This window comes from Anomaloglossus baeobatrachus, chromosome 3 (genome assembly GCF_048569485.1).
Source record: "Anomaloglossus baeobatrachus isolate aAnoBae1 chromosome 3, aAnoBae1.hap1, whole genome shotgun sequence".
In the NCBI taxonomy this organism is placed as follows: Eukaryota; Metazoa; Chordata; class Amphibia; order Anura; family Aromobatidae; genus Anomaloglossus; species Anomaloglossus baeobatrachus.
Genome location: NC_134355.1, coordinates 23,672,539 through 23,686,771, shown reverse-complemented (window position 1 = coordinate 23,686,771; position 14,233 = coordinate 23,672,539). Strand labels below are relative to the sequence as shown.

Below are 14,233 nucleotides of genomic sequence, written 5' to 3'. Positions count from 1 at the left end.
GAGCGGAGATCCCCCATCAGCTGATCCTATGGATGTGTCTGTGTCCTTCAGTCAATGCTTCTGTTCACAGGGATCCGGTTTGGAGCTGCCTGCACTTTGGCCACCCTGGGTGATGTTCTCCAGAAAGCGGTGTCAGACCATCCCCCGCACAGGACAGAAGTGTTCCGGGCCGTGCTGGAGCAGCTGAGGTGGTTTGCAGGACAGCAGATCCGTAATGTGGCGGTAAGGAAGACCCCCTATATGTGTATCCCCCAATAAAGTCAATCCACTATGTATATAAACACTATAGGATAATTCTCACACTGCAGAACGGTGAGTGCACTTTAAGGGCCAAAGCTGTAATTACCTGGCATTTCCTACTTTCAGGCCATTGGTGGGAATATCATGACGGCCAGTCCGATATCTGACCTGAATCCTGTCTTTATGGCAAGTGGCAGCAAACTGCATATCATCTCTGAAGGTAAGAAGAGGCTGTGACGACATAGACTCTCATGGGTTAAAGTTTCTTAACATTCAGCCAGACGTATTGTTCTTTGGTGTATTACCTCATGTTTGCTTAGCTATTGTTTCTCCAGACCCTTCCAGTAATCATTGTAATGTAGTTGTGTATTGCTAATGTAATTACCTTAGTAGCCATTGTCTAGTCGGTGACTTGCAGACTCCATGTAGATATCCTCAGTCTTCCGTCCCACATCATTTAAATGAACATTATCCATGCAGCTTGAAATTCATCCAATGGGAGAAGCAATCTTGTCCAACCAACCAATCCGATGAGGACGCAGTGTATCCACAGGGAAGGCTGTGGCTATAAAAGGGGATTTCTTTAAGTCACCAGGTTGTTGTTGATGGATGTGCATGATCCAGCCTAAGCTCTTAGGAGCTGGCTAGAGGATCAGGATACCTTGTGGCTTCAATCTAGGGACTTCGGTTCCGATTGGAGACCATATCCACAGTCTAGGGATTTCGACTCCGGCTGCCAGGATTATATCATCATACCAGTGACTACTTAAGGAGGACACTCAGGTTGGGACAGTTCAGTCACCTGGTACAGACTTTGCAGACCTCAGCCAGTTTCCTAAATCTGGCGTTATTCCAGTCACGGTGGGTGCCCGCCGAAAGCGGGGTGCTTCTGGATTGGAGTAATTAGCCCTGGAACCTCTGAGGCATGGACATTCTAAATCCCTGGTGAGCCAGCGGAAGGGTGAGACTCTGTTGCCTGTTACATTTGTGTGTTTTGCTGGTTATGTGTTATGTGCCGTTAATATTTTGCGGATCCAATAAAGTCTAATTATTGCGGTTCCCTCACCCTGTGTTGTCTGAGTAGTGTTACGCCCATGGTTAAGGAGGCCGGCGTTCAGTTGGGATGAGCCCTGAGCCACGCTGTCTTTCTAAAGGTGGCTGGGCCAGAGGACGAGAGCACCCACTGAGCCCCGTGTCTCCACAGGAGAGCAACCACTGAGCCCCGTGTCTCCACAGGAGAGCACCCACTGAGCCCCGTGTCTCCACAATTGGTGGCAGCGGTGGGATACTACTTAGCCTGGTTTACCCAGGGGAGCTGCAGTGGACTGGTGTTCGTGGACACCGTCCAGGGCTCAACAAACAGGGAGGCACATAAGCATACCTAGCGGGCCATAAGGGAGGCATTCAGGTTTCGGACGCTGCCATCTCCAACCCCACCAGCTCAGCCATGGGACAAGGACCAGAGAGGAGTTACAACCGCAGCAGTAAATGGATGCTACAGGATCTGTGCCAGAGGCGAAAGATTGACTACAGGAATGCTGACACTCGGTCAGACTTGATCTGGAAATTAGTCCATTGGGATGCCCAGAATGATGCAGAAGACGATGAGGATCCCACCGATATTGACCCAGAGGATTTAAACTATGTGCCACATGATGGATCTAGTGACAATCGGGAATCAACTTTGTCCAAAATGGCCCAAGCCACAGCGTTGTTGGCTGCATTGGGGCCTAAATCCTCAAGAGAAGAGAGGGCTTATGTTCTGGAATATGTTTATGGTATTCCAGCTGGCGTACTGCTAACACCAGCTGCTCGAGAAGGATGGTCCCGCTACCCAGCAGAAGCTGCGCCAAAACAAAGGACTACAAACAGGGCCTGTGAGTCACCCAATCTATGGCGTTGTTATACATGTGGGCGCCATGGACATACAGATAAAGATTGTCTCCAAAACAGAGGCCGCATGCTTGGAGTCCATCTACCAGTTCAGCCGGTCAAGAGCCAGGGACTACGAGACACTGGTTCCTCCATTACCCTGGTAAGCCCAGTTATTGTTTCCCCAGAAGACCCTTTACCAGATTCCCAATTATCCATCTCCCTGGCTGAGGGCCAGCGCTCAGACGTCCCTCTGGCATGTGTGCAGTTGGACCTAAGGACCGACCAGGGAGAGGTCGAGGTGGAGCTTGTGGATAGCCTCCCCACACCCGTTTTTTGGGGGACCAACCAGGAAGTGATCGATGTGGGGATTGTGAACAGCCTCCCCATACCGGTCATTGTGGAGACTGACCAGACCAAGGCTGATGTGGAGCTTATGGACACCGTCCCCACACCAGTTATTTCGGGAAAGGACCAGGGAGAGGTTGATGTGAGACTTGTGAACAGCCTACCCACACTTGTCATTGTGGAGACTGACCAGAGCAAGGCTGATGTGGAGCTTATGGACACCGTCCCCACACCTGTTATTTTGGGGTCTGACCAGGAAGAGGTCCATATGGAGTTTATGGATAGCCTCCCCACACCTGTTGTTTCGGGGACTAACCAGGATGAAGTTGATGTAGGGCTCATGCATGGTCTCCCCATTTCTGTTATTTCGGGGACGAACAAGGAGAAAATTGAAGTCGGGTTCATGGATGGCACCACCAAGCCTGTTGTTTTGGATACCACCCAGAGGGGAGTGGAAGTGGGGTGTGTGGATTACCTGCTCACACCAGTTATTTTGGAGTATGACCTAGGACAAGAACTATCCAGTCAGTTTGAAGAAGCCATCACCCACTTCCAAGTCAAGCAGGACCCTGATGTGGATCTTTCTAACATCTTTTCCAAGGATAATTCACATTCCTGGTCTTCAGCATCCACTTCTGAGCCAAGAACTGTGAGTAAGCCTAACCACACCGGGGCTATTGACTGGGGGAAGATTGATAGTAAGAAATGTATGCAAGCCCAACTCATGGACCCCACCTTAGTGCTTGTCCGCAATATGCCTGCTCAACTTGGGGGAGGTAATCAGGGGGAGGTGTATAGATGCAAGCCTCTGTTGCTGACCTCACCATTAAAAAGGACAATACCGTCAAGAGGAGAAGGATGATCAGAAGCCTATCATGTCTGGCTAATATTAAGGGGGAGGAATGTGACGACATGGACTCTCATGGGTTAAAGTTTCTTAACATTCAGCCAGACGTATTGTTCTTTGGTCTATTACCTCATGTTTGCTTAGCTGTTGTTTCTCCAGACCCTTCCAGTAATCATTGTAATGTAGTTGTGTATTGCTAATGTGATTACCTTAGTAGCCATTGTCTAGTCGGTGACTTGCAGACTCCATGTAGATATCCTTAGTCTTCCGTCCCACATCATTTAAATGAACAATATCCATGCAGCTTGAAATTCATCCAATGGGAGAAGCAATCTTGTCCAACCAATCCGATGAGGACGCAGTGTATCCACAGGGAATGCTGTGGCTATAAAAGGGGATTTCTTTAAGTCACCAGGTTGTTGTTGATGGATGTGCATGATCCAGCCTAAGCTCTTAGGAGGTATCTGAGATTGATTTCAGTGATCCAAAGAACCCTGAGACCCAATACCATCAATGAGTTTCATTATTAATCGCTAGGACACTTACATCCAATCTGCATAATAATTTGGAACATGGTGTATGTATTATAATGCACTTACCATAGTCTTCCATGTATAAGGTAGTCTTCATAGTCCTCCAATTATTATAATGCACCTCCCATAGCCCTCCATGTATTATAATTCACCCCATACTCCTCCATATATTATATTGAACCCCATAGTTCTCCATATATTATAATGCACCCTATACTCCTCCATGTATTATGCTGCACCCCATAGTCCCCCATATAGTATACTGCCCCCCAGAGTCCTCGATATAATATAATGCAGCCCCCATAGTCCTCTATATAATATAATGCAGCCCCCATATTCTTCCAAATAATCTAATGCAGCCCTCATAGTCCTCCATATATTATAATGCAGCCCTCATAGTCCTCCATATATTATAATGCAGCTCCCTTAATCCTCCATATATATAATATAATGCTGCACAGTACAGGATTATATCATCACACCAGAGACTACTTAAGGAGGAAACCTAGGTTGGGACAATCCCGTCACCTGGTACAGACTTTGCAGACCTCATACAGCTTCCTAAATCTGGTGTTATTCCAGTCACGGTGGTTGCCCGCCGAAAGCGGGGTGCTGCTGGATTGGAGTAAGTGGCCCTGGAACCTCTGAGGCACGGACATTCTAAATCCCTGGTGAGCAGCGGAAGGGGGAGACTCTGTTGCCTGTTACATTTGTGTTTTGCTGGTTATGTGCCGTTAATATTTTGGGGATCCAATAAAGTCTAATTATTGTGGTTCCCTCACCCTGTGTTGTCTGAGTAGTGTTACGCCCACGGTTAAGGAGGTCGGCGTTCAGTTGGGATGAGCCCTGAGCCACGCTGTCTTTCTAAAGGCAGCCGGGCCAGCGGACGAGAGCACCCACTGAGCCCCGTGTCTCCACAGAGGCGATCTCTTATTTATGGCCACGGTGCTTTTAAATGAGGCGGTGAGGATGACAGCTTGGCTACATGCTCATATATATTGCACTGTTCTAATATGATGCAGGGGGTGCCATGAACATGGTGGGCTTAGGTGTCAAACTAAAAGTGAACCCCTACAACCCCAATGATGTAATTTAATGTATAATGTGCAAGAACTCTGCCTGCAGCCACCACTAGAGGGAGCTCCCTGTATACAGAGAGACATGATCAGATCCTGTCTGCAGCCACCACTAGGGGGAGCTTTCTGCATACAGAGATACATGATAATATTCTGTCTGCAGCCACCACTAGGGGGAGCTCCCTATATACAGAGATACATGATAAGATCCTATCTGCAGCCACCACTAGGGGGAGCTTTCTGCATACAGAGATACATGATAATATTCTGTCTGCAGCCACCACTAGGGGGAGCTCCCTGTATACAGAGATACATGATAAGCTCCTGTCTGCAGCCACCACTAGGGGGAGCTCCCTGTATACAGAGATACATGATAAGATTCTGTCTGCAGTCACCACTAGGGGGAGCTCCCTGTATACAGAGATACATGATAAGATCCTGTCTACAGCCACCACTAGGGGGAGCTCCCTGTATACAGATATAAATGATAAGATCCTGTCTGCAACCACCACTAGAGGGAGCTCCCTGTATACAGAGATACATGATAAGATCCTCTCTGCAGCCACCACTAGAGGGAGCTCCCTGTATACAGAGATACATGATAAGATCCTCTCTGCAGCCACCACTAGGGGGAGCTCCCTGTATACAGAGATACATGATGAGATCCTGTCTGCAGTCACCACTAGGGGAAGCTCCCTGTATACAGAGATACATGATAAGATTCTGTCTGCAGCCACCACTAGGGGGAGCTCCCTGTATACAGAGATACATGATAAGATCCTCTCTGCAGCCACCACTAGGGGGAGCTCCCTGTATACAGAGATACATGATAAGATCCTGTCTGCATCCACCACTAGGGGGAGCTCCCTGTATACAGAGATACATGATAAGATCCTGTCTGCAGCCACCACTAGGGGGAGCTCCCTGTATACAGCGATACATGATAAGATCCTGTCTGCAGCCACCACTAGGGGGAGCTCCCTGTATACAGAGATACATGATAAGATCCTGTCTGCAGCCACCACTAGGGGGAGCTCCCTGTATACAGAGATACATGATAAGATCCTGTCTGCAGCCACCACTAGGGGGAGCTCCCTGTATACAGAGATACATGATAAGATCCTGCCTGCAGTCACCACTAGGGGGAGCTCCCTGTATACAGAGATACATGAGAAGATCCTGTCTGCAGCCACCACTAGGGGGAGCTCCCTGTATACAGAGATACATGATAAGATCCTGTCTGCAGCCACCACTAGGGGGAGCTCCCTGTATACAGAGATACATGAGAAGATCCTGTCTGCAGCCACCACTAGGGAGAGCTCCCTGTATACAGAGATACATGATAAGATCCTGTCTGCAGCCACCACTAGGAGGAGCTCCCTGTATACAGAGATACATAAGATCCTGTCTGCAGCCACCACTAGGGGGAGCTCCCTGTATACAGAGATACATGATAAGATCCTGTCTGCAGTCACCACTAGGGGGAGCTCCCTGTATACAGAGATACATGATAAGATCCTGTCTGCAGCCACCACTAGGGGGAGCTCCCTGTATACAGAGATACATGATAAGATTCTGTCTGCAGCTCTCGGCTTTTTTCAGCAGCCTCTTAGAGAACAATTGGAGCACCGGTCAGGAATATAGACGGCTTCTCCATTCTTAATGGGGTAATGGGGAGAAATGTCCCGCTTCTGCGGTTCAGTGCGGGTCCCAGTGCTCGGACCCTGCAGATCGGTGCACAATGGTTTTCATGTGATCAGATGCATCCAGCATTAACCGACCGTCTACAAATCATTTTACAGAAAAGAAGCGGACGCTGCAGATGGACGGGAATTTCTTTACTGGATACAGGAAAACAATCCTAAAGCCAGAAGACGTCCTCCTGTCGGTCGAGGTTCCCTTCTCCAAAAAGGTGATTACTATTAGCATGAATCCTTTGTGAAAAGTTCATAGAAAACTACTGTAAAAAGGGATCTGTGCGGGTCTGATTTGGTAAATACATGCACTCTCCACACTAGAGCATCTGTTCTCCCTGTATATTGTGTCATTACTCTGTTATTCCTCCTGGAAATGTGTGACTAAAGTGTCACCTAGGTTGTATCATTCCCCTTGCCTATACATAATCTGATACTGTCTGTACAGAACTGATTAAAGTGTTTAATACATTTCCAGGAGGAATAACAGAGGAACAACCCAACGAGACATTATAAAAAAATACACTCAAACTATTATTATTTATTTTTTTTTTTTTAAGGTCAATACCAATATGCCCAAAAAAGTCCGATCCCTGATCCTCGCTTAGTGGAACGCCACTTTGAGGCATAAGACCTGTGCCGTAGTGTGGCCTGCCAGGCCCTGGAGCAAAGCCCTTATTTTACACCCCTACCCATGGACTGTTAGCGCTCCCCTAAGTCCAGTATTGAACCCCTAATCCTATTTTTCTATTTTAAGGAAATACTGGAATAATTATCGATTTCCCTTTAATCTTCATTTCTTTGCTAAAATCCAACATATAATATGAAAGTCATTATTTATACATGTAATAGAATGTTTTTTTATTCCATTTTATGCATTATATTACCTGCTACCTAATCCTAGCACTATTTCTAGCCCTAACCATAGAAAATTATATATATATATGTATATTTTATTTATATATATATATATATATATATATATAAATACAATATACATAAATAAAATAAATAAATATATATTTTTAAATATATGTGTATATATATATATATATATATATATATATATTTTTTTTTTTTTTTTAATTTATTTAATTTTTAATTTATTTTTAAACTAGGTCCTCTCATTAAATTACAAGAGAGAGAAGATGGGAAGCAGCGGGAGATCATAGTGCAATGCACATGTTGCTGCCTATGCAGTGTGCAGAAAGTGAGATGCATTTGTCATCCGCTTCTGCACTGTACATAGACAGTAAGCGAGATAACAAATCACACTGAGAGCATTGTTGTCTATGCAGAGCGTTGCAGACAATGACAAACTCATCTTGATTGCTGCACTCTGCATAGACATCAATGAAGAGCGAATGCCATCCCTTGCTACTTTAACCATCAGACACCCCATTATAGAATTTGCCGCCCCCCATTTCATCACCAGCGCACCTGTGAGAAGTTGAGCACATTTTTTTTTAACCTTTGGATATAAATTTGTCTCCATTCACTGACAGCAAGCGGGAACCTGCGTATTACAATCTTGATGCTTTATTGTCACAGAATTGACGAGTGCAGGGACAGTTAACTCTTTGTTGATGTGACAGTGGGAATATTTCTCTGCCTACAAACAAGCATCACGGCGGGAGGACGATATCGCCATCGTCACCAGTGGGATGAAGGTTGTGTTCCGGCCTGACAGTCACCGGGTGGAGAAGATCCAGCTCAGCTATGGAGGAATGGCCCCCATCACCGTCATGGCAAAAGACACATGCTCCTCATTATCCGGGAGGTAACGGGTGATGATCTGATCCACTTATCTACTCTAGTCACACCCAAAGCTGCATTCAAAATCTGGCAACCAAAAGCGATACACGCTGGCAACTTATGTCATTCCTTTATACCAATAGCATGTAAAGTCACCACCAAGCGAATAGTAAAAAAAATCTGATTGCAGCTTTGGATGTAACTAGAGTTTAAGACATAAAGTATCCATCATTATTACTAAAAAAAACCCAATGGATTTATGTATTTTTTTTTTAATTCAATGTGGATATCTTTAAGTTTAAAATAGTTTATTTTCTACTCTAGTCACACCCAAAGCTGCATAAAAAAAAGATAGAAATAAAATATAATTATTATTCTTATTAATAATAATACTAAACATTAGGTGTTGCAGTTTTCATTTTTGCCACTAGATGTCAGCACATTACTATTATATAGGTGTATATATATACTATTATATAGATGGATATATACTATTAAATAGGTGTCAGTTTGTACCCCATTGAGCCCTCTTTTTTCTCTCCACAAAGAGAATGGAACGACCACTTACTACAAGACGCCTGCCGACTTCTAGCCGCAGAGATGTCACTGTCACCCAGCGTGCCTGGAGGGATGGTCGAATTTCGTCAGATCCTGACTCTCAGCTTCTTCTTTAAGTTTTATCTCACGGTTCTTAAGAAATTGGCAACAGATTTAGGTGAAAATGTAAGAACGTAGCTTTCTACTTCCTCTCGCGTCTTATTTTGGTCTATAATGCTTTATCAACAATAAGGAATTCTTTATAAAGTGATCATTTATATTAGGAATTTAAAGGGAAACTACATATTCCTATCAATTCTTGTTGAGTAATGGCATGAATGATTCAGATTAATTTTGTGATATTCGTGAGATTCCAGTGATCTCCTCTTTTTTTTTTACAGAGCAATTCTCCAATTAAATTTGCTTGTAAAAATCTGAAATGTCAGACGGCCACCAGGGGGCGATCTGTATACATTACTATATAGATCATATTGAAATGAATGGAAGCAGAGACAGATTGCCCCCTAGTGGTGGTTAGAGGGAGTTTTACATTTTGCAATTAGGAGGGGAACAAGACTATGAAATCAGGATTATATTAGTAAATGGTTATTTAAGATTCCCTATACTAATACATTGTAACAAACCCTCTGCTGTGTTTTAAGGACTAAGGACAGTTTTAAGAGTTGGAGAATATTTGTATTCGCCGGCAGCAAGCAGAGGTCTTGCAAGTGATGATAAATTGGAACACAACGTGTATTACAAAGATGCAGAATTGAACCTCATTCTCGATAATTTTTTAAATCTACTCTTTTTTTTATCATTCCCTAAGAATAATTTCCATGAGACTGTCCTCCCAGAATATGAGAGCGCCACTGAGCTGTTTCACAAGCCCCCGACCTCCGGTGTGCAGCTGTTTCAGGTACGTAGATGCAATAAGTGCTTTGGGCTCAACTTGGATGAGAACTGTCCAATTAATATAAATAGGAGCCGGAGAGTGAACAAAATTGCAAAAATTAAATGAAAAATGTAATTGCCAATATGTCCACTGGGTGGCAGCATTGCAACAATATCGACAATGCACAAGATAAGGGATTGGAATGGGCCACGACCGTAATAATAACCAATCGGCACCCTACAATCGCATCCAGGGCAGGGGCATTTGGACCAGCGCATGCATGCATTGGCAACCAGTTTCAGTGATTGTCAGCAGCGTTTAAATGGTTAAACAGCAGCGATTGACACATTGCCTTACAGGAAGTTCCGGCCGGTCAGAACCCCGAAGACTTTGTCGGCCGTCCCATCATGCACTTGTCCGCCTTGAAGCAAGCCACCGGAGAAGCCGTGTACTGTGACGATATCCCCCATTATGAAAACGAGCTGTATTTAGGGTTAATTACCAGCACTAAGGCGCACGCGAAGATCATGTAAGTGGATGGGTTTTGGGGTGCAGATCACTGGGTAAAGAAGTAGGCCTAAGACCCCCAATTCATGCAATTCATGCCAGCCCCCTCCCTTCTCCTTGCAGAAGACCCTAGAAACCCGTTCATTGCCATGCCTTACCTTTAAGTACTGCCCCCGCATAGTATGGACCACCCGCCTGTTAATACGAATTAGAACACACTCGCCCCTTTTGTAGAAAAATTGTGTGAAATAGTCCAGAAAAATAAGGACTATCAAAATGTTTGCACTGAGGGTCTTATTTTGATGTGACCCCTTGATTTTGCTTCTCTATAGATCCATTGATAAATCCAGGGCTGAGACATCTCCAGGATTCGTCTGTTTCCTTTCGGCAAAAGATATTCCAGGAAGCAACGTTACCGGGGTCAGACACGACGAGCAGATATTCGCAGAGCAGACGGTAAGTCTAGGATCTCCCTATGAGCCAACGAAACCAGCTGCCATGTAGTTGTAAGGAGGTAGACGGGACAGAAGACGCACACAACTAATGTCTCACAGGGTGTCCGCAAACAGTGCCATCTGCTGGTCAGAAATAACAGAGAAAAGAGAAGTAGGAATTTGAGTGAAGTGTATGTTTTCCTGGGGAAGAGATTGAAGGACACGTTGGGTCAGTTGACAGCTGTGGCACAGTTCCTAATTATAAAAGGCTTGAAACGGCCAACAAGGGGAGCAATCGGCGCCTGGACCTCTAGCAAGATAGCCGCGTGAGTGAGCAGTGGAGTTGGCTTACAGCTACCAATCTGAAAGAAGACCCAAGAGGGACCAGCTCTGAGAGAAGACCTAAGAGGGACCAGATCCAAAAGAAGATCCAAGAGAGACCAGCTCCGAGAGAAAACCCAAGAGAGACCAGATCCAAGAGAAGACCCAAGAGATAGCAGAGCCGAGAGAAGAAACAGGAGAGACTGGATCCAAGAGAAGACCCAAGAGAGACCAGAGCTGAGAGAAGACCCAAAAGAGACCAGATTCAAGAGAAGACCCAGGAGAGACCAGATTCAAGAGAAGACCCAGGAGAGACCAGATCCAAGAGAAGACCCAAGTGAGACCAGATCTGAGAGAATACCCAAGAAAGACCAGATCCAAGAGAATGTCAAAGAGCAAACACAAGAGAGACCAGATCCAAGAGAAGACCTAAAAGAGGCCAGATCTGAAAGAAGAGCCAAGAGATAGCAGGGCCGAGAAAAGACCCAAGAGATAGCAGATCTAAGTGAAGACCCAAGAGAGATCAGAGCTGAGAGAAGACTGAAGAGAGACCAGATCCAAGAGAAGAGCCAAGAGAGAGGAGAGAGAAGACCCAAGAGAGACCAGGGCCAAGAGAAGACCCAAGAGAGACTAGATCTGAGAGAAGACCCAAGAGATAGCAGAGCCGGGGGAAGACCCAAGAGAGGCCTGATCTGAGAGAAGACCCAAGAGATAGCAGAGCTGGGGGAAGACCCAAGAGAGACCAGATCTGAGAGAAGACCCAAGAGATAGCAGAGCTGGGAGAAGATCCAAGAGAGACCAAAGCCGAGAAAAGACCCAAGAGAAACCCGATTTGAGGAGACCCAAGAGTCTATAGAAGACACAAGGGAGACCAGATCCAAGAGAAGACCCAAGAGAGAGCAGATCTGAGAGAAGATCAGAGAGAGACCAGATCCAAGAGAAGACCCAAGACATACCAGTTCTGAGAGATGACCCAAGAGAGACCAGATCCGAGAGATGACCCAAAAGAGAGACCAGATCCAAGAGAAGACCCAGGAGACTCAACAGAAAGAGATGACTAGGCCGTAGTGGAGGACTGTTTGTGTGAATGAATGGTACTAAGTGGGGAGTGGGGCCATGCTTCAGGGAACACAGACGGTCAGTGTACAGAGTAACTCACCAATTGGGACTTGTAGCCCAGTGGGTAGTTTTGTTGATCTCCGTTGGTGCGTTTCGTGTAGCCTATAGAGTGACAATGGTGACGAGTACAGTAGTGGCACTGACGTTTCCTGGGTTGGGAGTGTTAAGACTACAATATTAGCTATGGTAACCGTTACGTATTCCTAGACCTAGACCTGTAGTGTGTATATAACATTGTGTTTATATCCTATTCATCTGCATTGCTATATTTTACTTGCAATATAACTATTTCTTTGCCATCGTTTTTACTGCTCCTTGGTTCTTTGCTGAAGACCTCTTTTCTTTGTGTTAAGTGAATAAATCGTTGTTGGTTCATCCACCACTGTCTCCTCATTGTCTGCGCTGTTGACCACGATGGCGCCGGGCTTCACAAGTCCAGCCCACCCTTGGCACATCCCATGATGGCCGGTCGCTGACGGCAGCCCTGGATGTGATTATTTCTGGTCTGTTCCTTGCAGGTGACTTGTGTCGGACACATTGTTGGAGCCATCGTTGCAGACACTCAGGAACATGCCCAACGCGCCGCTAAGGCTGTGCAGATCACCTACGAGGAGCTGGAGACGGTTATTACCATCCAGGTACATGGACGTGAGATAGGAAATCTTCTATGGACGGTCCTGGTGTCACCCCAGAACCTGGGGGTCCGGACCTGCCCAGTGCTGCGTGTGACTGCGTCCTACTTACAGTATTTTTGTACTTGTTCCCAGGAGGCTATACAACATCAGTCATTTTTTCTGCCTATTAAGAAGATAGAAAACGGGAACATAGAGAAAGGTTTCCTGGAGGCCGATCACACTGCGGAGGGTGAGGGTCTTGTGTTCAACAATAATGTAGACTCTGCAGACCACTGCTCCATAGCGCACACATACTGTACATATACAGCACACATACTGTACATATACAGCACACATACTGTACACATACTGTACATATACAGCACACATACTGTACACATACTGTACATATACAGCACACATACTGTACACATACTGTACATATACAGCACACATACTGTACACATACTGTACATATACAGCACACATACTGTACACATACTGTACATATACAGCACACATACTGTACACATACTGTACATATACAGCACACATACTGTACACATACTGTACATATACAGCACACATACTGTACACATACTGTACATATACAGCACACATACTGTACATAGTGTACATATACAGCACACATACTGTACACATACTGTACATATACAGCACACATACTGTACATAGTGTACATATACAGCACACATACTGTACACATACTGTACACATACTGTACATATACAGCACACATACTGTACACATACTGTACACATACTGTACATATACAGCACACATACTGTACACATACTGTACATATACAGCACACATACTGTACACAGTGTACATATACAGCACACATACTGTCCACAGTGTACATATACAGCACACATATCATACACATACTGTACACAGTGTACATATACAGCACACATACTGTACACAGTGTACATATACAGCACACATACTGTACACATACTGTACATATACAGCACACATACTGTACACATACTGTACACATACTGTACATATACAGCACACATACTGTACACATACTGTACATATACAGCACACATACTGTACACATACTGTACATATACAGCACACATACTGTACACATACTGTACATATACAGCACACATACTGTACACATACTGTACATATACAGCACACATACTGTACACATACAGCACACATACTGTACACATACTGTACATATACAGCACACATACTGTACACATACTGTACATATACAGCACACATACTGTACACATACTGTACATATACAGCACACAATGTACACATACTGTACACACACTGCTACATCATCTGCACAGCACACACAGCACAGCCTGTACACAGCACACACACAGCACTGCTACATCAGCTGCACAGCACACACAGCACAGCCTGTACACAGCACACACAGCACTGC

At 45.1% G+C, this 14,233-nt stretch overlaps 1 protein-coding gene across 1 annotated transcript in view; it reads left to right on the top strand.

Annotated features, from left to right (window-relative positions):
* XDH (xanthine dehydrogenase) overlaps positions 1-14,233 on the top strand; it is an 89,645-nt gene that overhangs the window by 44,533 nt on the left and 30,879 nt on the right. The window contains exons 12-21 of the mRNA XM_075339057.1: positions 71-222; positions 367-460; positions 6,719-6,828; positions 8,206-8,390; positions 8,914-9,088; positions 9,732-9,821; positions 10,157-10,326; positions 10,637-10,760; positions 12,697-12,816; positions 12,946-13,042. Of these exons, the coding sequence (XP_075195172.1) occupies positions 71-222; positions 367-460; positions 6,719-6,828; positions 8,206-8,390; positions 8,914-9,088; positions 9,732-9,821; positions 10,157-10,326; positions 10,637-10,760; positions 12,697-12,816; positions 12,946-13,042 (1,317 nt within the window). The remainder of the gene's footprint in view (positions 1-70; positions 223-366; positions 461-6,718; positions 6,829-8,205; positions 8,391-8,913; positions 9,089-9,731; positions 9,822-10,156; positions 10,327-10,636; positions 10,761-12,696; positions 12,817-12,945; positions 13,043-14,233) is intronic.